The following is a 25,831-nucleotide window of genomic DNA, read 5'->3' as shown; positions in this document are numbered from 1 at the left end:
ATCCCAGGACCCTGAGATCACGACCTGAGCCGAAGGCAGCAGCTTAACCCACTGAGCCACCCAGGCGCCCCACATTTATATTTTTAATAACAATGCTTCTCTAAAATAAAACATTTTTCTACTATGTGGGAATCCTTGAATTTGGAGATTTGTCTTAGAGTACAAGTATTACTCTTTCTTATACTTAATAAAAGCATTGGAAAAATGAGGCACACTCAGTGTATTTTACTTTGAGATTTTTCTTGGTAATTAGTAAATATTTAAAATATTTAATGATCTCTGAATGACATGTTTAATTATTGTAAAGCAGAATAAATAATCTGGAGAAAAATTTTTCTGTCTTTAGGTGTTTATGAATTGACACACAATAACAAAACTGTATCTCTGAAGACTATAAATGCAGTGCAGCAAATGTCTCTGTATCCAGAACTTATTGCCAGTGTTTTATATCAAGCAACTGGTAGCAATGTATGTTTTCTTTTGACTTTAATATTTATTTTCTTACATATTTGCAAATAATTAAAATTATGTAATGTCACTATATTATCTCCTCTTTTTCCCCCCCAATTAGGAGATTATTGAGCCAGTTTATTTCTATATTGGCATTGTTTTTGGATTGCAAGGAATATATGTTACTGCTTTATTTGTTACAAGTTGGCTTATGAGTGGAACATGGCTAGCAGGAATGCTTACTGTTGCATGGTTCATTATTAACAGGTAAGAAATGGTTTTTAAATTGAGTTTTACAATTTTATTTTTTTATGGCTGTGGTATTTGGTTCTAAAAATGCCACCCCCCCAAATATTCCACACCCTAATCCCCACCTGTGCATAAGATGAGATATCATTCCTGTGATTGTTATGTTAAATGGCACAGTTGATATTAAGGTAGGAAGATTTCCTAGTGGACCTGATCTAATCAACCATATGAGCCCTTAAAGGTGGAGATCTTTTTACATCTGGTGCAGAAGGGCAAGTCAGAGATATTTGAAGCATGAGATGGATTGCTGCGCCGTTGCTGTGAAGTGAGGAGGAAATGAATTTTGCCAATAACCAGTGACCCTGGGAAGGACCACGAGCCCTGGGATGAGAACAGCAACCCTGGCTGATGTTTTGATTTTAGCTTAGGGAGACCCTGAGCAGAATATTCAGAAATACTGGGGTAGGTTTGTGAGCTAATAAATTTATGTTGTTTTAAGTCTATACTTGTGTGGTCATTTGTCATGCAACAACTGAAGTATAATACATCTACCTTACATCTCTCTTTTATCAGACATAGTAACATTGGTATACATGGATGTGCCCTTTCTTTTCTCTTATTTAAAACTGAAGACATTATTTTGTGAAAAGGAAAGGCATCACATATATCACTATTAAGTTAATCACCACAGATAAGGAGTCTATATTAATCTATCACAGAGTGCTCTGAATGAATAAACCCATCCCTTTTGGTAATCAAAGCATCCCCCTTTCTTTAATTGTGAGTAAAAAGAGGGTAGGCAGTGGGTCTTTAGAAATGGAGGGCTGATTTGAGACCTAAAAATTTTCTTGGCATTGGTCAGTGTCTAAAGTTTAGTTTTAAAGGATGGATATTCTTTCTTTCCATTATACTTTTCTCCCCTAACACTTATCATGACTAAATTTTTAAAAATGAAACATTTTGTTACAACATTTTCTTTTGGCAATTGCTAAATAAAAAATACACTACTTTCAAATTATTGAGACTCAGCATTAAGATCTATAGCTCTTACTGGGCTTTGTTTATATTTAGAGTCACATGTTGCCAGTAATTTGATAAAAAGGATTTTTAAAAAATCTTCTTTAAGGGCACCGGGGTAGCTCAGTCGGTTAAGTGTCTGGTTAAGAGTATGACTCTTGATTTCAGCTCAGGTCGTAATTTTAGGGTCATGAGATTGAGCCCTACTTCAGACTCTGTGCTCCTGTCCAGTTTTTTTTTAAGTAAGCTCTATGCCCAATGTGAGACTTGAACTTAAGACGTGTGATCAAGAATCCAGTGCTCTATTGACTGAGCCAGCAGGTGCCCCTCCTTAATTCTGTTTAAGCCCTCCATAATCCCTTTTTTTTTTTTTAATTGAAGAGACCAGTTAGTTGTCCTACAGAATGTCCCACCTTATGGATTTATTTCTCTTTTTGCTTTCTTGTGGTGTCATCTAGCTCTTTCCTCTTTGCGTTTCTGTAATCTGGAAGTTATATCAAAGGCTTGATGAATTCAAGAGAACAATTCTAGTTAGAATGTATCATAGAAAAAAAAAAAATCTTAGATGATGGGTTTTTCATGTTCCAAGATATTAAAAGTTACATGGTGTTTATGTGGCCTACCTCTACTGAGTCTGAGATTGACTGTTGGTTTGGGGGACGACAGATCTCTTCATTGAATAGTATGACTAGAATATAATTTGTGTGGTGTTTGGGGTACCACATGAATGTCCATTTTAACATTAACCATTTACCTAAGGGTTGTAACTCCAGTTGCTAATCTTTGCTGAAATTAGTGATTACATCGGGGTTTATTAAATTATATTTTTCTTTTTTTAAAGATTTATTTATTTTAGAGAGAGAGAGTGCAAATAAGAGGGGGAGAGGCAGGGGGAGAGAGAGAGGGGAAGCAAGGGAGCCCAACTTAGGGCTCAATTCCAGGACCCCAAGATCATGACCTGAGCCAAAAACAAGAGTTGGATGCTTAACCAACTGAGCCAACCAGGTGCCCCTTAAATTACATTTTTCTGTTTTCATTAGCTATATTCTTCATTCTTAAAAGGTAGAGTTTTTCTTTATTTTCTTTCTTTCTTTATTTTTTTTTAAGTAGGCTCCATCCCCAAAACACAGGGTATGAACTTAAAATCCTAAGATCAAGAGTTGGATGCTCTACTGACTGAGCCACCCGGGCATCCCTAGAGTATTCATCCCTAGAGTATTTCTTAGTTAACCAGGGTTCTTTGGTTACCTTTAAATTCAGTTACTATTAGAAAGTCAGAAAAATGCTTAATTTCACTTTACCCATTTCTAGGAAATTATTTAATGGCTGCTTCATATAGTGATAAGCTTTCTGATATTCTTTAAAAAATATTTTTAGTATAGTTATATATTTAATAAGTTATATATATATATATATATATATATATATATATATATATATATATAAATTGGCTTTCTTTAGCATGAGTGATCCAAGAGTGTGGAGTGAATGTGCCATCATGGAAGTGAGATCTCTTTTATAACCTAATACCAGAAATGTTAGGACATTACTCTGCCATGTTCTATACACATGTATATATGTATGTGTGTGTGTGTATTTATTTATTTATAGTAGGCTCTACCCTTACATGTGGCTTGAACTCAAAACCTTGAGATTTAGAGTTGTGTGCTCTATTGACTGAGTCAGTATGTCTTCTTTTTTTTTAAACATTGGTATTCTCTTTTCTAAGCATGTTTTTCTAAGTTGGGATTTTCATTGATTGATTAGTGCTAAATCTATTACCACCGTTGTTTTTGTTGTTCAAGTTGTTACAACTTTGGTTAATACAAGTCCTTTCAGGCTAACTGCTGTTCTTTTAACACATCTTCATTAATTTTTTAAAGCTCTGTTGTTTTCTGGCTCAACAAGGTGAGCAGGATCAGCTTATACATTCCTTGTGAAAGATTTGGAATTAGCTACCTCTCAATGGAGCTTTAGTTCCTTTTAGTATAGACTAATATTAGAGAATCTAGTGTAGATGCTACAAGGATAAGATGATTTCTTGTTATATCAGAAAAGTGCTTGTTAGAGAGTATTTTGAGTTGCCGTGCACTTTTCTAAAATTCTATTAGGATTCATTGTTAGAAATTTAATAGTCCACTCCAAGTATTTCAGAACTCATAGTCTAGGTCTAGGAAGTCTTGCTTTTTAGAATGAAATTTATTTAGTACAAAACTGGCATTTACAATAATTGAAGGATTGCTTTCTTGATTATGTGATGTGTTAGTTATTGCTGCATATCAAATCAGCCTTAAACTTAACAGCTTAAAGCAATAACCATTATGGCAGTTTCTGATGGTCAGGAATCTACAGCAGCTTAACTGGGTGGTCCTGTTTCAGGACCCGTTTTTGAGGTTACAGTCAAGAGTTGGTTAGGGTGGGGCACCTGGGTGGCTCAGATGTCCTGGGATCAAGCCCCACAGAGGGCTCCCTGCTCAACTGGGAGCCTGCTTCTCCCTCTTCCTCTGCTGTTCCCTCTGCTTGTGCTCTTCTGCTCTCTGCCAAAAAAGTAAATAAAATCTTAAAAAAAAAAAAAAAGTTGTTTAGGGTTATAGTCATCTGAAGGCTTGACTGGCCTGAGCTGTCTACTTCTAAGCTCATTCATGTGACTTTTTTACAAGAAGCCTCAGTAACTTGCTGATTGTTGACCTGGAAGGCCTTAGTTTCTCATCACATGAGCCTCACCATAGAGCTGCTCACAATTTGGCTACTGGCTTTCTTTAGCACGAGTGATCCAAGAGTGTGGAGTGAATGTGCCATCATGGAAGTGAGATCTCTTTTATAACCTAATACCAGAAATGTTAGGACATTACTCTGCCATGTTCTATTGATCATGCACTGACTTTGGTGCATTGTGGGAAGTAACTACACAGGATTTTAATACATTGCAGACCATCTTGGAAACTGGCTACTACAGGCAGCAGACTTTCTTTTTCTTTAAGTGGGCTTCATGTCCTCCATGAGGGGCTTAACCTGAGGACCCTGAGATCAAGAGTCACATGCTCTTCCAACGGAGCCAGCCAGGCACCCTAGTAGTGAATTTTTAATGTTCATTTTGTTTAATTTCTAGACTTATCTTTATCTTTATCAGAAGCTTGAAGAGGAAGCCCAGGCAACTTTTTCGTGTAAGAATAATAGCATTAAAGAATAATAGGAGTCCTTGCCAAATAGAGTATTTAGAGACACTTAGAATTAGAAGGAAATTGCCTTATTTCATTGTACAGTGTGTATCCTGGGGAGCTGGAGCTGGAGTTAGGTAGAAAAATTAACCTGATATGTCCTACTAAAATGTATCCTTTGGCAATTAAAACATTCTTAGCAAGTAGTTTTTATTTGTTTTGCTCTTTGTTCATTTTTCATTGGTATATATTTTATGTGCAAAATATATTTTGATGCTGTGAAAGCGAATATGCTTTTTCTATTCACCAGATTTTGTTTAAGATTATTTATTTATTTATTTGAGAGAGACAGTGCGTGCATGTGAGTGAGGTTGGGGGATGGTGCAGAGGGAGAGGAACAGAGTCCCAAGCAGACTCCACACTAAGTGTGGAGCCCAATACAGGATTTGATCTCACACCCAGAGGTCACGACCTGAGCTGAGCCACCCAGGCACCCCTATGCACCAGCTTTAGAGTTTATATATGAATGTCTGAAAAAGTATAAAAAGATATTAGTCATTCTGTCATATTATTGGTGTTGGTAATTATATTTTGTGTTACATGTTCCTTAATACCAGAAGGGGAAAGCAGGATTATAAAACCAAAAGATGTAGACATACTAGAAAATTAAGAGGAAATTTTAGGAAACCACACTGTATAGATAGTAATGGGGGAAAAAAATCAGGGGCAACTTACTCCCTTGTAACATGTATCACAAAAATGGGCTAACCTGAGACCCGGCTTCACATATAAACAATATGGAACAGTCCCTACTGATCTCCTAATCTACAAATATATATCTGGGTATCATTTCAGTGGAAGCATCTTTGTATTTGAAGGGCAAAGAAAAAAAGTGTGTGATTAAAAGTGTATATTAAAGTTAGTCTTTGGGGGCGCCTGGGTGGCTGAGTCAGTGAAGAGTCTGCCTTCTGCTCAGGTCATGATCTCAGAGTCCTGGGGTCAGACCCCACATCAGGCACCCTGTTCAGTGGGGAGCCTACTTTCCCTCTCCCTCTACCCCCTCCTCCTGCCTCTGTTTTCTCTCAAATAAATAAAATCTTAAAAAAAAAAAAAGTTAGTCTTTGCCCCCCCCCAAAATAATTTTCATTAGTAATAATAAAGAGGTAAGATGTGAGGAAATGCACATGTTCTAAAGGTATAGCTAACAAAATAATGGTGACATACCATGCTGGTTCTGTTGTGATTCTATTGGTATACTCAGAATACTCACGCATGTGTAAGCTTTTTCAATATAGGTGATAGTCTTTCCCAGGAATTCTACTTTGTTGCAAGGCAGTAATCCAGAAAAGGACAATAATATAAAAAATTAGAAAATCATCTAAATAGAAGAGAATGATTAGGTAATTTGTGATATATCAGTGCAAGGCAATATGCTGCCATCAGAAGTTATACTGATACTGTGTAGATTTTTTTTTTTTAAGATTTTTATTTATTTATTTGACATAGAGAAAGAAATCACAAGTAGGCAGAGAGGCAGGCAGAAAGAGGGGGAAGCAGGCTCCCTCCTGAGCAGAGAACGTGATGCAGGGCTCTATCCCAGGACCCTGAGATCATGACCTGAGCTGAAGGCAGAGGCTTAACCCACTAAGCCATCGAGGTGCCCCTATGTAAATGTTTTTTAACTTACACACATTATGCATTGATATGCCAAACTGTTTTATATGTTATCCAACTCAACATTTCTCAAACTTTAGTTCTGTATTTTCATGGGTTCCATGTATTTACTTAAATAATTTGAATTATAATGCTTTTTATATATAAAACTAGGTAATGCTCTGACTGCTTACACTGCTTATGGTATTATAAAACTGAAACCAATATACTAATGAAATAATCAACCAGAAAAATAATAACTGGAAAGATTAATTTAATGTGAAAATGATATTTTGCTAGAACCAGATTTCTGCTCTCAGCATAAATAAGCTACCCTTCCAGGAGGTTCTTTTGAGTGTGGCAAGCCTGCACAGGTGGGTACTGTGAGAGGACTCACTTTTCATCCTGTAGTGCTCTCCTCAGTCCACTATAAAATCTTTTTTTACCACAGTGATCAAGACATCATTTTGTTTTTATTTGGCAATACATCATTTAGTATTATAATCATCTCTTTATTTTTCCTGATTAACTCAAGCCAATTGAAGTAGTCCTGCCTTGCCAGCTAGATTGTTAACACAAACATGGAAGTGAACACTGAAATCTTTTGGCAATAGTGAATTACAAGTAGTCATCCAGATGATCCAGATTATGCTTATACTATGATGTGTCTAAAATGAAAACTCAGGGGGCTCCTGGCTGCTCAGTCTTGATCTGAGTTCAAGCCCCATGTTGGGTGTAGAGATTACTTTAAAACAAAACAAAAAAAAATAAAACTCAAAATTAAACTCAGAGTTTGCTAATCTCTGTGAATGTATCTATAGGCCTATGAACCTTAGGTGATTTTAGTTACTTGAACTGCTGGTTTGTGCTGCTGTTAGACTCTGCCACTGGGGAGAAAAATTGGGTCTCATTTGACCCAATTTGACTTGCTTCCTACTGTTAGCCTTCTGGTCCTCACAGTCGTCAAGCATGGTGAAGGCAAGAGAGTAGCTCAGGTGTTCAGAAAGTAGCAATGGGAAGGCCTGTCCAGGTGAAGAGAATAACTGACAGAGATCTTACTCAGTTTTTGTTGCAATGACTTCCTTTCTCCAGTGCAGAGTTTTAAAGGTTTCCCTGCAGTGATCTGTGATCTGGACAAGGGTAGTGAGTGAACCTTCAGAGAGGTGAGTGCCAGGTCTATTTTCCCAGTTCTGGGCTGATGGAGTGGCTTGTGGAATCCTGATTGAGAATAGATATTCTCTCCTTCCTCCCTACTTCCTGCCTCATGCCACGTGAAATCTCCTATTTGTCTGTAGAGAGTTAACTTTCATAAATTTTTCAAGGATGTTATATGAAAATAGATGGTCTTTAGGATAAATGATGTTCAGTTGATAGTATTGGAACAATCATCTGGAAAATACAGATACTAAAATAAGCTCCAAACAGTGAAACCAATAATTACTATACAAAAACATTGGCTCATGTTTTTTGTGGTGTTTTTGGTGCAAAAGGTGTTTTTTTTTTTTTTTTTTAAAGATTTATTTATTTATTTACTTGACAGAGAGAGATCACAAGTAGGCAGAGAAGCAGGAAGAGAGGCAGGCAGAGAGAGAGGAGGAAGCAGGCTCCCCGCCGAGCAGAGAGCCCGATGTGGGACTCGATCCCAGGACCCTGAGATCATGACCTGAGCTGAAGGCAGCGGCTTAACCCACTGAGCCACCCAGGCGCCCCCAAAAGGTGTTTTTATAGGGGCGCCTGGGTGGCTCAGTTGTTAACCGGCTGCCTTCAGCTCAGGTCATGATCTGGGGGTCCTGGGATCGAACCCTGCATTGGGCTCCCTGCTCAGCAGGAAGCCTGCTTCTCCCTGTCCCACTCCCCCTGCTTGTGTTCCCTCTCTGTTAAATAAACAAATAAAAATCTTTTTTAAAAAAGTGTTTTTATTAAAGCACAGGGACAGGACCTGTGGGCGGAAGGAGCTGCCAACATTGGTTCATGTTTTGAAAATCTTTGTAAAATGTAGTATCAGAAACAGTATAAGTATATAACAATAGAAGTTGGTTAGATTATCATTAATCTATATAATGATGTGTCATGACCATTAAATATTCTTTAAATGTATTTAATGATACATAAGTTATGGAAAGATGATCATAATATATTAAGTGAAAGTAGTTATTACAGAATTATAAAAGAGCCAGTCTAATATCACTTACTAGGTTGTAGGCACACTGCTAAGTTCTTTACAGCTTTTATTTCATTTGATCTTCACATATGATCCTGTTTTTTCATATATATATTCAATCACATATACATTTGTACAAGACAAGTTTTCTTAAAATACTTTTTAACAGTTTTATTGAGGTATAACTGACATAAAATGTATATTTAAAGTGTACGGTTTGATCAGTTCGGGCATTTAGACACACTCAGGAAACCATCAAGAAAATCAGTACAATAAACATCTGTCATCCCAAAAGTTTCTTTGTCCCCCCCTGGTAATGCTTCCTTCTTTACCTCTCTTACCCCACCTCTACTAACTGTCCTGTTGTCTTCAGGAAACGAATGATCTAGTTTCTATCATTATAATTAGTTTGCATTTCCTAGAATTTTATGTAATGGAGTCATACAGCATATGCTTTTTTGTTTTTTTTTTTTTCCCACTCAACATAATTACTTCGAGATTCATGTATGTTGGGCATATCAATAGTTTATTCATTTTCATTGTTATGTAATATCCTATACCATAATTCAGTTGAACTATATTGTATGCTAATATATCCCCCTCCATTGTTTAGGAGAGTTATACAGTAATTTTCATAAAATTTTTAAAGCAGTCTTTGTTTCAGTGTGGAAAAGAGCCGTTGGGTGTATGAATTCCAAATCTAATGATTATTGGAAAGGTCTTTTGAGGGTATATACAGGAGACAACCTGCTGTCAGTGCAAATTGAGGAGAAACTTAGGAAAAGCATGGAAAGACATGCTGTATTTGTGGTTGTGGGAATTTTTAAAAGTTTCTGGTTATATCACATGAAGGACTACTGTAATGGTAATTCCAGGTAACCTGCTGATTGAATAGATAATTAAACAAGAGATCAGAAGATATGCACTGTAATCCCAGTTGCGTCACCTATTAGCTGTATGACCTTGATTAGGTCATATCACCTCTCTGAGCTTCATATTCTTTAAATAAGGGAGGATAAGAACTTTGGGTTTGTCAGGCCTGCTAATCATGTAATGCAGATTGTACTCTAGAGAAGGGTAGCCATCTCATTAAGAGAGAGTGGGAGCTGAAATCCAGTGTCTTCTGCTCAAGCTATGTTGCCTTAGCATGAGGCCTATCTGCTCAGAGCAGGGGTGCCTTTTCAATTTTTCAATTTTTCAATTGAAAATTGCTTTTTCAGTTTTTATAGAGGCCCATCTCTCCACCAAGCAGTACATGGCAGCACTGAGTCTTCCTGGAAGGGAGAGTATGGGGGCTGGATGAGATGCTTAATTTGTTCAAAGATGCTGTATAAGACAGTGGTGGCTTTGTCTATTCCTAACTCACAGGATTGGTATAGAGAACAATGAGATTGTGTGAAAGTGCTTTGAAAAGTTCTGTGTTACACAAATATAATATCTCGCTATCTTGCTCTTCACTTATGGCTTACTTTAGGGTAGATACAACAAGAATTGAATACTCCATTCCTTTAAGAGAAAACTGGGCACTACCATATTTCGCATGCCAAATTGCTGCACTTACAGGCTATTTAAAAAGCAACATAAATACTTATGGAGAGGTAAGCTACAAATTTATTTGTCACAATTAATTTTGGTGTATTGCAAATATATAAAATGTTATTTTATTTTATTAAAAAGATTTTATTATTTGATGGAGAGTGATCACAAGTAGGCAGAGAGGCAGGCAGAGCGAGAGAGGGAAGCAGGCTCCCTGCCAAGCAGAGAGCCTGAGACAGAACTCGATTCCAGGACCCTGAGATCATGACCTGAGTGGAAGGCAGAGGCTTAACCCACTGAGCCACCCAGATGCCCCTGTGGGGTAAAATTTTAAAGTTAATCATATTAATAGTTAAGTTATAATCATTAGTGAAGCCTAATTACTACATAATAAAGAATATATTTAGGTAGTCCTATTATATAATGCTGTTAGTCTAGTCAGATGGTAAATTATTTTAAGGAAAAAGGAGATGATACATTGTTTTGGTACAGTTATTTGACAAATATATGAAGAATATATTATTTTGAAAATTAATTTGTCTCATTAATTTACCATTTTCTGTAATATTGATGGCTTTTAGTCTTTGCAAGTTAAGGAAATATTAATGAAGATACAAAGAGTACCTGTAGGGGCGCCTGAGTGGCTCAGTCATTAGGTGTCTGCCTTCGGCTCAGGTCATGATCTCAGGGTCCTGGGATCAAGCCCCGCATCAGGCTCCCAGTTCAGTGGGAAGCCTGCTTCTCCCTCCCCCACTCACCCCACTTGTGTTCCCTCTTTTGCTTTCTCTGTGTCAAAATAAATAAATAAATAAAATCTTAAAAAAAAAAAAAACATGAGTGACTACAAATGGCTGTAACGTTAACTTTTATGGTAGCACTTCCTATTTTCTATTTTTCTGGTAAAAATAGAATTGCTCTCTTCTCTATCACTATGATTTTGTCATTTTGAAAGTTTATACAAATGGAATTATATAGTATGTTTTCCTTCAAGACTGACTTTTCATTTAGCCTAATGCCCTTGACATCCATGTGAGTTGTTCATTCTGTCAGTAGTTTGCTTGTTTTCATTACCAAGTAGGATTACAGCAAAATGTATATTTTAATCACATATTTTGTAGTTTTCTTCTCATTCTTGAGGCTAGAGCTTGTGGTCCCAGTTGCATCTCAGATATTTGTGCCATTATCTGGAGCTATCTGGAGACATCTATGATTGATTACTGAAACACACTTAATGTGTCAAGTAATATGTATAATAAAATAGTTCACAATAAAGATGTTGTTGAAAATGAAGTGAGCAAGGTAAGGGGTAGACCAGAGTGCACAGAATTATGAAAATGGTCAGAGAAAGGAAAAACATAGCTAATTGTCCATATTGCGTTTGACATACATTTCTTTTATTTTGCTGCATTTTCTTTAGAATAGTTTGAGAATAAACCCTTGGAATTAGCAATTTGCTTCATTATACTGTAGTTTTTTTCCTATTATGCTTGAAGTAACACCCACATGTCTACTAGATTAATTAGGCTGGATCTAGATCTGAGCCTTCATTGATTTCTGGAACTGGTTTCTCTGGGGATGATGATTTCAGGCCTTGTTATTACAGTTCTGGTTGTTCTACATTAGAAGTTTCCAGAACACTTTCTATTATAGCTGTGGTGATATGAAGAGCAGATGCTTATGTGTTCTGTCAGTGCTAAGCTTTTCTGGGCCTGGCAGTTGGTATTTATTCTTTGACTAACTGGTAGACTTCTTCCATCTCTTATATTTTGTTCTCTGGTCTGAATCTTATTCAGGATGCTCGAAAATCCTTATATCTGCTGATGGCCTGAGGTATTTCTGACTCCAAAATTTATCATTGAGTATAGTCAGCTGAGTCTGAAAGATTAAGTTCTAGAGAGTATGGTTGTTTTCTCAGGTTTGACTAGACCCTTATTACCCTTCTCCTTTGCTGTTCTTATCAGAACCAAGTCATTTGACACCATGGCTGGTGGGGAAATTGGGAATAAAAATGTAGGTCCCTGGAGCAAGTAGAGGTTGTTAGAAATATGCTGAGGAACAGTGGATTTGTCAGACTTGGTTTCCCACTAAGGGATCATTTGAGAGATGACATTTGGAAGGACAGAAATTATTTTACCCAGGTATTTTTCAGGCTAGGGCAAGAAATCCTTCTGTTTAGTACCATAGCAAAGGAAAAGAGAGTTTTATGTGGTTGACAGTACAAGCACTGGGGAAGGGGAAGGGCATACTTTTATTGCTAAGAAGCAATAAAAAAAAGCAATGGGCTTTTTTCCATGACTGTGTAATAGGCTGAGATGTAAACAGACTATTTAAATGGAAACTCTTAGGGAAATATGAAGCACTACAGAAGTAAAAATATTTTCTAGGGTGAGTGGAGTTACCTTCACAGTAACAAAAGCCCATCAGCCAAGACTAGTAAAGCCACCATTATCTTAGATTTATTACTTTACCTCTTTTGAGTTGAAAGTGTACTGAAATTTTTTCCCTTTGTCATCTTGAAATTCTCAATATGATGTTGAACTTTGAAGGACAAGTCATTGATTTCTGTGTGCTCTATTTAAGATCTTACTGTTTATATAAGGATTTAGTAATACTTAAGTAACTTTTAAAAACAAAGTTTCTAGAATTAAATAGCTTAAAAGTATAACCAGTGATAGAGCTGCAACTTTGAGGTAAGAACCTCATAGATTTTTATAGTAATAAGGCTACTGATACTTAGTTTCTTTCTTTGTTTTCCCTAGAGATTTTGCTACTTATTGATGAGTGCTTCAACTTACACATTTATGATGATGTGGGAGTACAGCCACTATCTCTTATTTCTTCAAGCAATATCTCTTTTCTTGCTAGATAGTTTTTCACTGGAGCAAAGTGACAAGGTATTTTGAATTTTGAAATTGTGATTTTAAATCCAGAGAATAAATGTTTTTATAGTGCTGTATCTTAAGATCATTTAGCTTCTAAGTTTTATTTTGAAATGTTTTAATAGGCTCTGATTTATAACTCTACTCAAAAGATTGCTAAACTCATTCTTCCCACCCTTTTAGAAGCACTATGAAATTCCCTTAAATAAGGTCTACTTAACCAGTCAACCATGTGCTGCTTCTCCAGTTCCAGCCCTTTTGCCTTCCCTTTATATTTCTTTGAAAAAGAAAAAGAGTGGCATATAGAACATGCATAAAAGAGTATACGTATGCAGTGTACATATACTGTATAGAAAAAATATGAGTATTTGATCATCCAGGCCAAGAAATGGAACACTGGAATACCCAGAAGTCCCTCTCTTCATGTTTCCAGTCACATCCTGCTCCCTCCCTAACAGAGGCTCACTGTCCTGAATTTTGTTAATCCTTTCCCCTGTTTCCTTATGGGTTTTACCACCTATCTAGCTGATCCTTTAAAAATACACTGTAAACAATGTATTGTTTAGTTTTATCTGATTTGCTTTTGAGATTCACCTGTGATGGTGTGCAGAGCTAGATTTCATTCATTTTTATTTATTTATACATTTTATTGTTGATAGACATTTCATTTTTTCCAGTTTATCGTCCATATAACCAGTGCTGCAGTAAACGTTTTTACCTGGCACATAAGTGCAAGATTTTTCTCAAGTATATACCTCATAGTGGAATTACAAGTCAAAGGATATGTGAATATTCAACCTAACTAAATACTAAATAAGCCTTTGTCCAGAATGGGTTATAGCAGTTTATGTAAGTGCCTGCCATGGTTAAATGTTCCCATCAGCATTTGGTTCCTTTCTTTATCTTTTTCTTTTTCACCCCCCTCTCATCTTTCTTTTATTTATAAACATTTATTAAGTATTTAATATGTTATCCAAGCCAGAAATTTGGGGATCTTCTTGCTCTTTCTTTCTTTTTTTTAAGATTTTATTTATTTATTTGACAGAGAGAGATCACAAGTAGGCAGAGAGACAGAGGGGGAATCAGGCCCCCTGCCAAGCAGAGAGCCCGATGCAGGATCCTGGGATCATGACTTGAGCCAAAGGCAGAGGCTTAACCTACTGAGCCAACCAGACGCCCTGCTCTTTCTTTTCTTAATCCTATATGTTTAGATGATCCAGAATCCTGATGAATACAAACGCTTAGGTTAACTGAATAGAAAGAATTTAAGATAAAGAATCATTAATATAATGTCATTATCTTGTTAATTACATAAAATATAATGTCATTATCTTGTTAATTGTAAGGGGGTAGTAAGAACCTAAAAGTATCATGGAGGTAGCAGTGTGTAGGAAGCAGGTACCACTACCAGAGCTGAGGAAGCAAAGGGGAGAATTTGGAATTAATTAAGACTTCAAAACTTAGAGGAGGGACATCTGTGGAGCTGAAACTCAGGCTGCTAATGAGGGGCCACTGCCTGGCTTTGCTGGTGTCTCTAAACTGGAAAGAAGGGCCCCGGGATCATGACCAGAGCCGAAGGCAGAGGCTTAAACCCACTGAGCCACCCAGGCGCCAGGAAATGCAACGCAGACCTCTGTGAATGGGGCTCTGGCTAACTGGCCCTGGGATCTCGGGGGCAAGAGAATGTGATACAGCTGGTTCTTCAAGTGCTGGACAGACTGCACCTGCATTCAGCTGCTTCAGCTAGAAGGAATGGCTTTGTTGGAGTGAAGAATTACTGCCAATAGGATATTCACAGGAGCTGCAAAGCAGACAGGAAGCCGCTAGCTCCCGAATTCTCCTCCAGCCTGGTAATCTGTTTCAAGCGTTTCGCATGGGCAGAGTTTAATAGGGAGCCAGCTGGAAAAGCAGAAACATAGATTGCAGAGTCTCCAGCCCCTGCATTACAAAGCAGGTGGTGGAGGGATAAATTGGGAGCTAAGAGACAGTCATTCATTAACTGGCACATATGTGTATCCACAGAGCCAGCCTCCAAAATCAGAAAGTAGAAGAATTTCAGGGACATCTGGGTGGCTCAGTCGGTTAAGCTTCTGTCTTCCGCTCAGGTCATGATCCTGGGGTCCTGGCATCAAGTCCTGCTTTGGGCTACTTACTTGCTCAGTGGGGAACCTGCTTCTCCTTCTGCCTCTGCTCCCCCTGCTTGTGTGTGCTCTCGCTCTCTGTCTTTCTCTTTCTCTCTCTGAAAGAAAATCTTTAAAAAAAGAAAGAAAATTTTCAGCACTCAGAAGATCCCATTGTGGCCTCTCCCAGTCATTGCTTCAGCCTTCTAGCAGTAAGGTATTTCTTTTCTTTTCTTTTCTTTTTTTTTTTTAAGATTTTTATTTATTTATTTGATAGAGATCACAAGTAGACAGAGAGGCAGGCAGAGAGAGAGGGGGAAGCAGGCTCCCTGCTGAGCAGAGAGCTCAATGTGGGGCTTGATCCCACGACCCTGAGATCATGACCCAAGCCGAAGGCAGAGGCTTAAACCACTGAGCCACCCAGGCACCCCAAGGCATTTCTTTTCTTAATGGCTCTGGCCTCTTAGGGATATTGTTCATTCTGTTTTCCTTTTCTTTCTTTCTTTCTTTCTTTTTTTTTTTTAAAGGTTTTATTTATTTATTTATTTGACAGACAGAGGTCACAAGAAGGCAGAGAGAGAAAGAGAGAGAGGAGGAAGCAGGCTCCCCCTGAGCAGAGAGCCCGATGCAGGGCTCAATCCCAGGACCCCGCAATCCCAGGACCCCGGGATCATGACCAGAGCCGAAGGCAGAGGCTTAAACCCACTGAGCCACCCAGGCGCCCCTCTTTTTTTTTTTTTTTTCTTTACCTTAAGCACTCGGCCTTCAATTCCACCTCCCCCCAACTAATGCCTATATTTTGTCTTAGTTTTCCTTTTCCAAAAGGAATTAATCTTATGATAGGTTAAATTACTATATTACTGAATTTTAGAAAAGATATTTTCTAAGACATGTGACTTTCCTGGGAGATCTTCTATTAGGACATTGAGTTTAGCTTCCTTATGCTTATTGTTAAATGGACCAAATCTAAAAATACTTGTCTCTGGTGTTAGATTTCATGGCAGTAGGTTTTCATTAGGTAGGTTTCTGGAACTTCTTCTAAAGATTGTGACTTTTGATTTTTGCAGTTTGATGTTGTATAGATGGATTTTAATAACAGGGCAAGCAAAGTAAAATTAAATCAAGGTGAAAGCAGGTTCATTCAGGATGATTAAGATGTCCGTGGTTTTAAAGCTTTTTATTTTGTTTATGAGAGTTTTTTCTGAGAAAGTAATAAATTCATTATATACTATAACATTAAAAATACAGGTTGAACGTTTGTAGGATACTATCCTAAATTATAGTTGAGCATTGATTTTATAATTGGAATCAAATCTATTCTAACTGAAACTAATGAGAAGATGTACAATAAAATTCATTTTATTCTCATTTATCTTATTTTGTCCCAACAGGTTCATGAAGTTTATAAAATCTATATATTTTCTCTCTTTCTGGGATATTTACTGCAGTTTGAAAATTCAGCTTTATTGGTGTCTCCTTTATTGAGTTTAGTAGTAGCCTTAATGCTTGCTAAGTGCCTTCAGGTAAAGAGAATTGCCTTTTTATCATTCTTGCAGTGAATCTTTTAATTGTTAATTTTTCATACCTCACTTCTTTGTTTATGATTTCTCCCCCACAGCTGAATGTGAAGAAAGGAACTTTTATAGCTAAAATAATGAAAGTGATTAATTTTTACTTGGTGTGTACTCTGACAGTGACACTGAACATTATAATGAAGGTAAATAACTGCATGTGAGATTCATGTATTAGGTCAAGTTGAATAATGAAATATTCTGGGCTAAATTTTAATAAGAATAATGAGATAGCATAATAATAGAGTTTATACAATAAAATTTTGAGTTGAACAATGATCATATTTATAGGAAAAATAGGATTCTAATTCTTTTCTAGATATACTTAAAAGATACACTTTATTTTCTTTTTAATTTAAAATGTCACCATTATCTAATTAACTAACATTAAGTAATTAAGTAAATTGAGATGAATAAAAGTTTTGAAAAGAGTGGGTAAGTGACTTAAGTCATGCAGGATAAGTGGAAATCTTACTACCCTACCCCATTATAGTTTTACCATTAACTATAAAGTAATTCGATTGACTTAGGTCACTAGATCTCCTGGCTTAGTTGTTATACCAAGTATTATTTAATTCATTTTTAGTTTGTAGTTTTTATTTTATAGTCTTGCTGTGTTTTCTATTTTAGGTAGAAACATATTGCTGTGAACCTAGCTAATAGTTTTTTGTTGTAACTGTCCTTTTTTCTTCCAGATGTTTGTCCCACACAAAGAAAATGGGCACATGCTGAAATTCCTTGAAGTAAAATTTGGACTAAATATGACTAAGTAAGTTTTAGATTATATATAAATTTACCTAACTCTGTATGACATAGAGGATAAAGAGCAGGGTGCCTGGGTGGCTCAGTGGGTTAAGCCTCTGCCTTTGGCTTAGGTCATGATCTCAGGGTCCTGGGATCGAGTCCAGCATCGGGCTGTCTGCTCAGCAGGGAGCCTGCTTCCCTCTCTCTCTCTCTGTCTGCCTCTCTGCCTACTTGTGATCTCTCTCTGTCAAGTAAATAAATAAAATCTTAAAAAAGATAAGGAACAAAAAAAATCCAAGGAGTAGTAAACACCTAATTACCTACCACTTAGAAAATAAATAATTTAGCATATTACAATATCTAGAAGAAATATAGCATTAATATGTTTTCTCTTTTTAAGAAAATTTCATTTAGGGGTACCTGGGTGGCTCAGTTGGGTCAGCAACTGCCTTCGGCTCAGGTCATGATCCTTCAGTCCCGGGACTGAGTCCCGCATTGGGCTCCCAGCTCCATGGGGAGTCTGCTTCTTCCTCTGACCTTCTCCCCTCTCAAGCTCTGTCTCATTCTCTCTCTCAAATAAATAAATAAAATCTCATTTAGGTGTTTTATAAGTTAGATATACTTAAGCCTTAATAGTATCACAGTGTTTTAAGGCTACTTTCTCCCTTGATGTGGAACAATGATACAGTCTGAAATCAGAATAAATTAAAGATTTAAATGAATTTAAAAACCAATGTAATTTTTTAAAAAAGATTTTATTTATTTATTTGAGAGTGAGCGGAAGTGAGAGATCACAGGAAGAGAGGGAGAAGCAGCCCTGCTGCAGAGTGGAGAGCCCAATGTGGGACTCAATCCCAGGACCCTGAGCCCAAGGCAAATGCTTAGCTGACTGAGCCACCCACACACCCCAAAACCAATGTAATTTTAACCACTACATCAGCAAAATGCTTGCATTAAAAAGGGGTGGGCAGTAAGATATCTATTTCATAGTAAAGAATCTCATTTTGGGATCATATTAGTGGATTACATTGGAAGCTGACTTTTTAACCAACTGATCCACTCAGGCACCCCTAGAAGCTGACTTTTGAAATTCGAGTAATGTGCTTTTTGTTAGTTAAATGCACTTTTTAAATTGGAAGTGAGGGGCCCCTGGGTGGCTCAGTCAGTTAAGCATTTGCCTTCAGCCTGGGTCCTGATCCCAGGGTACTGGGGTCAAGCCCCATATCAGGCTCCTGCTCAGTGGAGAATCTGTTTCTCCCTCTCTGCCTGTGTGTGCTCTCTCTCACTCACTCACTCACTCTGTCAAATAAATAAATATCTTAAAAAATAATAATTAAATCTAAAGTGATATGTGTGATAGTGTCCACTTGCATAACAAAATATATATTTAAATACACATTTTTCTGGTTCATATAATATACCTTAGAACCTTATTGTCATTTGCTGTGATTACATGGGATTTTAGATGCTGTGCATGGAATTTCATGTTGTGGTGTATCACAACAATGTGTTGAAACACTGGAGAAATCTTCTGAAGTATAAGTCATATATAAGTCTCTACTGGGGTAAAAGGATCCTTTAGGAGGCCACGTGTTCCAAAAGGACAGGGAGGGACTATGTCTTTTTTGGGTGTGTATATATAGGCCTGATATTTACCAGGCAAGTAGGAAAAATTGGTACTAGAACTCCATAATTGATGGCCTTTCCCCTGACTTTCTCTTTAATCTTTAAGACTCTAGAATGCACATAGGAGTAAGGGCTGCTTTTGTCTCGCATTTCTTAGTTGATGTTATGTTGTGCCTCTTTGCTCAGCATGTCAGGTACTAGATTTGCCTCACAGTGTAATACACTAGGTGTTTTAAGAATAAGGCATGTCTGTCCTTAAGAATATTGACATCTCATTAGTTAGTTTTTTGTTTTTTTTTAAAGATTTCATTTATTTATTTGACACACAGATAAATCACAAGTAGGCAAACAGGCAGGCAGAGAGAGGGGGGAAGCAGGCTCTCCACTGAGCAGAGAACCTGATGCAGGACTCGATCCCAGGACCCTGAGATCTAACCCTAGCCAAAGGCAGAGGCCCAACCCACTGAGCCATCCAGGTGCCCTGATTAGTTAGTTTTTATACTGTTAATGGCATGCGTGGTATAAACAGTTAATGCCTTATGCTTAAATGTGCCCACTGGTTATTAGGATTTGTAGTTCACCAGAATTTCAGGAAACATTTCTGTTGAGACAGACTTTCAAGAACCACTAAAGAAATGTTAGTACGTATTTATTGGATGTGCAGAATACTAGGCCAGGTATTCTGGGAGATACAAAAATGACTATAATTTTAAACTAGCAAGTTGCATTAAGCACTATAACAGAGGGATAAGTAAAGTGCCATGGGGATATGGGAAGGAACGATTGAGACTGGGGGATATGGGAAGAATATTCACTAAATTGGGATTTGAATTGGATCTTTTTTTTTTTTTTCAAGATTTTATTTATTTATTTGACAAAGAGAGATCACGAGTAGGCAGAAAGGCAGGCAGAGAGAGAGAGAGGAGGAAGCAGGCTCCTGCTGAGCAGAGAGCCCAATGTGGGACTCGATCCCAGGACCCTGAGATTATGACTTGAGCCAAAGGCAGCGGCTTAACCCACTGAGCCACCCAGGCGCCCTTGAATTGGATCTTATAGAACTGGTAACTTTAGTAGGTAGACAAAAAAGATGTGATTCATCATATGATAATATGTACAAAACATTTTAAAGGCAGCTTCTTTGATATAGCTGTATTACTGCTTGACACATGGTGAAACTAACTTTTTTCTAAACCCAGTGATCTGGGATGCAGGCATTCACAGTCATCCAAGAGCTCTTCTGGAGATCATTCCTTATCTAATCTCCCTTCTCGGGCTAGGGATTAAGGATAAAATGGATGTTGGAGATGGATCAGGTGTGAGAATGCAGATAAATTCACATATAACTAAGAGTCTTGTTGATCACCTTTAGCTTAGGGTCAAAAAAGTGTATCCTGAGTCTTATAACTCAAAATGTTTATGTCTAGAATTTTATGATTTCTGTCTTAATAATTAAATTACTCTTCAAAATGGGTCCTAGTTGAATTACTTTCATCCATATAAAACAGGACTGTTTAGTAATAATATAACATGAGTCACATGTGTAATTTTCTAGTAGCCACATTTATAAAAGTAAAAAGAAACAAAGGAATTTAATTTAAATCATATATTTTATTTAATCCAATATATTAAAATATTATTTTAATATATAAGCAGTATAAAATTTATTAATGAGTTATTTTATATTCTTTAGTCCATTTCATTCTTTTTTATGTTAGAAATCCAGGGTGTATTTTGTATTAAAAGTATATCCATTTGTACTGGCCACATTTCAAGTGCTAATAGCTACATTGTACCTAGTAGCTATCGTATTGGACACTGCAGATATGGAGGTTGGACAGCTGAATTTTTTGTTGTCTTGCAGATAAAAATAGAAAGTTAAACTTACTGAAACCATTTTGGGTTCTAGAGATGATCATATTACTGGGTAATAAGAAGTAGCAGTTTTACATTTATTGGGGCAATTTGTTGAGGAGCATTGCTGATGCTATTATCTTTATATAGAGAGAGTCACACTTTGCTGTTACAAGTGAATAGATTAAGAAATGTGTCTTTTGTCTTAGTTTTTATTGAGATAAAAAATACTTTTATGTACAATAGGGTATACCATCTATGATTTTTAATACCATGCTTTTTGTTTTCTGTAGGAATTTTACAATGAATTGGCTCCTATGTCAAGAATCCCTGCAGGCACCATCTCAGGATTTTTTTTTGCGATTGACACAGTCTTCTTTATTACCTTTCTATATTTTAGTGTTAATTATTTGTTTTCTTTCTATGATGCAAGTTATTTTTAGGAGAATTGGGTAAGTACCAATGAGAATCAGTCACATTGCTAACTAATACATTATGGGAATAAATTATTTTTAATATCCTTCCAATATTTGAATCTGTTTTAGAATTTCTAGATTCATTCTCTTGGTATCAATATCTAAAATATCATCCAGATAAAATTCAAATTTATATATACATCTAAATATATAATGTAGGATTAATACTCAGTTAAATTGTTACAGACTTATTTACTAATTTAGTCATAGTTTTACTTAATGTAAGAATAATTTTCTTGTGTATAACTTAAGTGAAGCTAGTAGTATAAGTGATTTTAAATTAGGAAGAATTCCAAAATATTTCTGTCATGTTTAAAAGTAGGTTGTGTGTAGTATTTTAATTTTGAGAACTTAGCTATTCAAATTATGATTTAAATATTTTGATTTAGTAACCACTAGTTGAGTGATAATTGATCTTGGAAAAGAAACCTAAAAATCTCTTTTTTTTTTTTTTTTTTTAAGATTTATTATTTGAGGGACACCTGGCTCAGTTGCTGGGCGTCTGCCTTTGGCTCAGGTTGTGATCCCAGGGTCCTGGGATGGAGCCCTGTGCTGGGCTTTTTGCTCCCTGCTTTGTGTGAAGCCTACTTCTCCCTCTCCCACTCCCCTTGTTTGTGTTCCCTCTCTTGCTGTCTCTCTCTCTCTCCAATAAATAGATAAAATCTTAAAAAAAATAAAAGGATTTATTTATTTGAGAAAGAGAGCATAAATGAGCGGGGGTAGAGGGAGATAGAGTCTTAAAACAGACTCCCCTCTGAGCATGGAGCCCTAGGCTGGGCTTGATCCCAAGACCTGAGATCATGGCCTGAGTTGAAATCAAGAGTCGGCTGCTTAATTGACAGAGCCACCCAGGAGCCCCCTAAAAATCTTTTTTGTCATATTTCCTGAACTTTTCATGTTTAGTCTTCACAGAGTCCATTATCTTCGTGTTCTAGAAACCATTCAGAGACTTGGAGATGTGTAAGTTAGATATTGGACTAAATATACTTTGAAATTCCAAGGACCACCTATATTTTTTTTATGAAGAAACTTAAGATCTTTGATTTTTCAAATATATATTTTCAGAATAATAAAAAAACATATTTCCTGTGTGTAGGGGTAAGTCCTTGAAAGAAACTATTACTCTTGAAGATGGACGAATTGGAGGAAGGCCAGAAATAATTTATCATGTGATTCACACTATTTTATTGGGCTCTCTTGCAATGGTTATAGAAGGGTAAGTGTACTTTATTGGGTCTATTTGTTTTTACAACATTTTATTCTTTCTAATGCTACTAAGTTGAACTTTCAAGAATTTATTTATGAAACTATAAAAACTCAAAATCTACAGACTTTCTTAAGCTAACTGGAGTTTATGGAGGTTGTTGTAGTACAATGAACATTTACTTATTCACTCATTTGTTCAAAAACTATTGAATGTCTTCCAAGGGCCAGGCATTGTACTAGGCACTGGAGGTACTGTGGTGACCCTTATGTGACTTATGGCCTAATGAAAGCAACAAATACTAATCACACAAAAATAAAAATACAACTTGGATAAGTGAAGTAGAATAAATGATGCTGTGAGGCTAAGGGTTCAATAAATGATACCCTTTTCTTTGAAGTTTGGACTCAGATGAAAAATAAGACATGAGGGGCGCCTGGGTGGCTCAGTGGGTTAAGCCGCTACCTTCGGCTCAGGTCATGATCTCAGGGTCCTGGGATCGAGCCCCGCATCGGGCTCTCTGCTCCACAGGGAGCCTGCTTCCCTCTCTCTCTCTCTCTCTCTCTCTCTCTCTCTGCTTGCCTCTCTGCCTACTTGTGATCTCTGTCTGTCAAATAAATAAATAAAATCTTTAAAAAAAAAAAAATAAAAAAATAAGACATGAGTATAAAATGATTTTGAGCACCCAGTTTCAGTTAGAGAAAGGGCTTTCCCCACACCAACAACAAGCCATTGTTCAGGCACCAACTGAGTGTCCTACAGTTTGACTTAATTCTGGCACTCTCCGCCTGGACATAGCATCAGATTCCACAGTCCAAGGGTTCAGTACTACAAGATTCTATACCCCACCTTCAGGTTCCAGTTGCAAACCCAGGTTATTACCTGTGCTTCAGACCAAATCAGAACTTCCCAAGACCCTCTCCTTGGGTTCAATTAATTTGCTAGAGCGACTCACAGAACTCAAAGAAATATTTTACTTACTAGTAAGATCACCAATTTATTATAAAAAGATAGAACTCAGGAACAGCCAGATGGAAGATAGGCATAGGGCAAGGTTTGTAGGAAGGGGTACGGAGCTCCCTTTACCTCTCTACGCATGCCACTCTGTCCTGGTTTCCATGTGGTCACCAACCCAGAAGTTCTCTGAACGCTGTCCTTTTGGATTTTTATGGAAGCCTCATTACCTAGGCACGATTGATTAAATCATTGACCATTGGTGATTGAACTCAAACTTTAGGCCCTCTTCCCTCCCCAGAGGTTTGGGATGGGACTGAGAGTTTCAACCCCCTAATCACATGGTTGGCTCCACTGGCAACCGACCCCATCCTTTGGTATCTTCCAAAAGTTACCATTAATGACAAAAGCCATCTTCCCAATTTCATCACTTAGGAATTCCAAGAGTTTGGGGAGCTGTGAGCCAGAAGCCTTACAAAGACCAGATATATGTGAGAAATATATTTGATCATCTGCATGATTCTGATTTTGATAAAGGTTGCATTGGCCAACACTTCATGTGTGATGTCACCAAGGGCTCTACTACTCCCCACCCCAAACTGAGCTTAGTCCTCAAACTTCAGGCCATCTCTTTTCAATGGGCAGAGCCTTGGTAAGTTTATGCCCCTATCTACACCCACCTTGCAAAAAGAAGATAGAAAATGTGGAAGCCTAGAAATGTTTGAGCTGGGTATGCTCAACTCTTTCTCTTGCACACAAATCAGATAAATCACTGCCATGAGGAGGAGCCGTTAAGGTACTGAGGTGAAGGGATAGGAAGAGAAGTAGGGAGAGATGAAGAAAGAGGATTGATCCTAGTATAAGATTTTGCAAGTTAAATTTCCATTAATTATGATCTCAGTCATTATAGCACCCATGGTGTTCGGTTGGTGTTTCCTCAAAAGAAAACTTAGCTATTTTCTTATTAATTTTTTATTTTGAAATACTGTTTTAACACATCACAACTTCAAAGTTACAGTTTTTATTATATCTGCATTTAATGTATTAAGTAGTACTGTATAGGAATTTATTATTTGATATCAATATTTCAATATAATTGGTTTCCTTTGTAAGCCTATATATTTTATGCACTTGCAAACATTTTCTTATAAGACAACATAAGACTTTATCAGACTGCCAAACCCATGACTAGCGGGAATCTTTTTATTGAAACATGAAGCAAGAATGGTTGTTCACTCTAGTAATTAGCATTCCATAATGCCTAATAAGTGGTATGAAGAAATGTATTAAGCCATGAATATTCTAAGTGATTCATGCTTTGATTCTCATTTCATTGCCTGGTAGTGCTAGAATTTTGGCCAGTGGTTTGCCTTTTTTTTTTCTCCCATTGTACTCTCTCAGTTTTATTTCTTTCTGCAGAAAAACTTTTTGTTATTGCCACCATTTTTATTGTTGGGTCTACTATTTTAGATTCAAAATCCTTTTTCTGAACATGTAATCTGCATTATTCTGTTATTCACCCTTCTTTAATTTACTCACTAGGCTTATAATGCTGTAGATCACCTATACATACAAATAAGATGCACAGTCACCCAGAAGGTTTCAGGCACTCTACTAAGTGGAGAGTAGGGATTAAAGATATATAAAATCTACTCTTTCTTTTCAAAGAGTTCCTGTCATAGGTAAGTGAACCAAGAGTTAGAGCAAAGTGAAGTACTATGAGAAAGGTATACAAAGGGTGCTTTGGTCACTCAGAGGAGAGGTACTAACTCAATTGTAGAGGGTGGGTAGAGGAAGTCAGTTTAAGGAAGATTTCCTCTTTATTTATTTATTTATTTATTTCGAAAGATTTTATTTATTTGACAGAGAGAGACACAGCAGGAGAAGGAACACAAGTAGAGGGTATGGGAGAGGGAGAAGCAGGCTTCCCGCCAAGCAGGGAGCCTGATGCTGGGATTGATTGCAGCACCCTGGGATCATGACCCAGGCCGAAGGCAGATACCCAACGACTGAGCCACCCAGGTGCCCCTAAGGAAGATTTCTAAAATGGGGTGACAGCCTTCAGAGATAGAGACTGGCCAGGCTGTCTATTTTCTCATGTGCCTTTGTGTGTGTATGTAAGTAATAATCTAGACAGAATAGTATTCTTTGGGAACTAATAATGTGAGATGAATGTGAAGTT

The 25,831-nt window shown here is 37.1% G+C and overlaps 1 protein-coding gene across 4 annotated transcripts in view; it reads left to right on the top strand.

The window, feature by feature from the left end:
* The window catches only part of DPY19L4 (dpy-19 like 4), a 72,941-nt gene that overhangs the window by 20,657 nt on the left and 26,453 nt on the right, over positions 1–25,831 (top strand). For 2 of the 4 annotated variants that reach the window (XM_082722814.1, XM_082722812.1), the window contains exons 5-13: positions 347–468; positions 572–717; positions 10,163–10,286; positions 12,984–13,118; positions 16,615–16,746; positions 16,842–16,940; positions 17,490–17,563; positions 21,309–21,467; positions 22,588–22,707. In XM_082722814.1, coding sequence (XP_082578940.1) covers positions 347–468; positions 572–717; positions 10,163–10,286; positions 12,984–13,118; positions 16,615–16,746; positions 16,842–16,940; positions 17,490–17,563; positions 21,309–21,467; positions 22,588–22,707 — 1,111 coding nt within the window. The remainder of the gene's footprint in view (positions 1–346; positions 469–571; positions 718–10,162; positions 10,287–12,983; positions 13,119–16,614; positions 16,747–16,841; positions 16,941–17,489; positions 17,564–21,308; positions 21,468–22,587; positions 22,708–25,831) is intronic. The other 2 variants (XM_082722815.1, XM_082722813.1) reach the window with 1 other exon arrangement.

Source organism: Mustela nivalis, assembly GCF_964662115.1.
Source record: "Mustela nivalis genome assembly, chromosome: 2".
NCBI lineage: Eukaryota > Metazoa > Chordata > Mammalia > Carnivora > Mustelidae > Mustela > Mustela nivalis.
The sequence above is the reverse complement of the archived record's forward strand: the minus strand, read 5'-3'. Positions and strand labels throughout refer to the sequence as shown.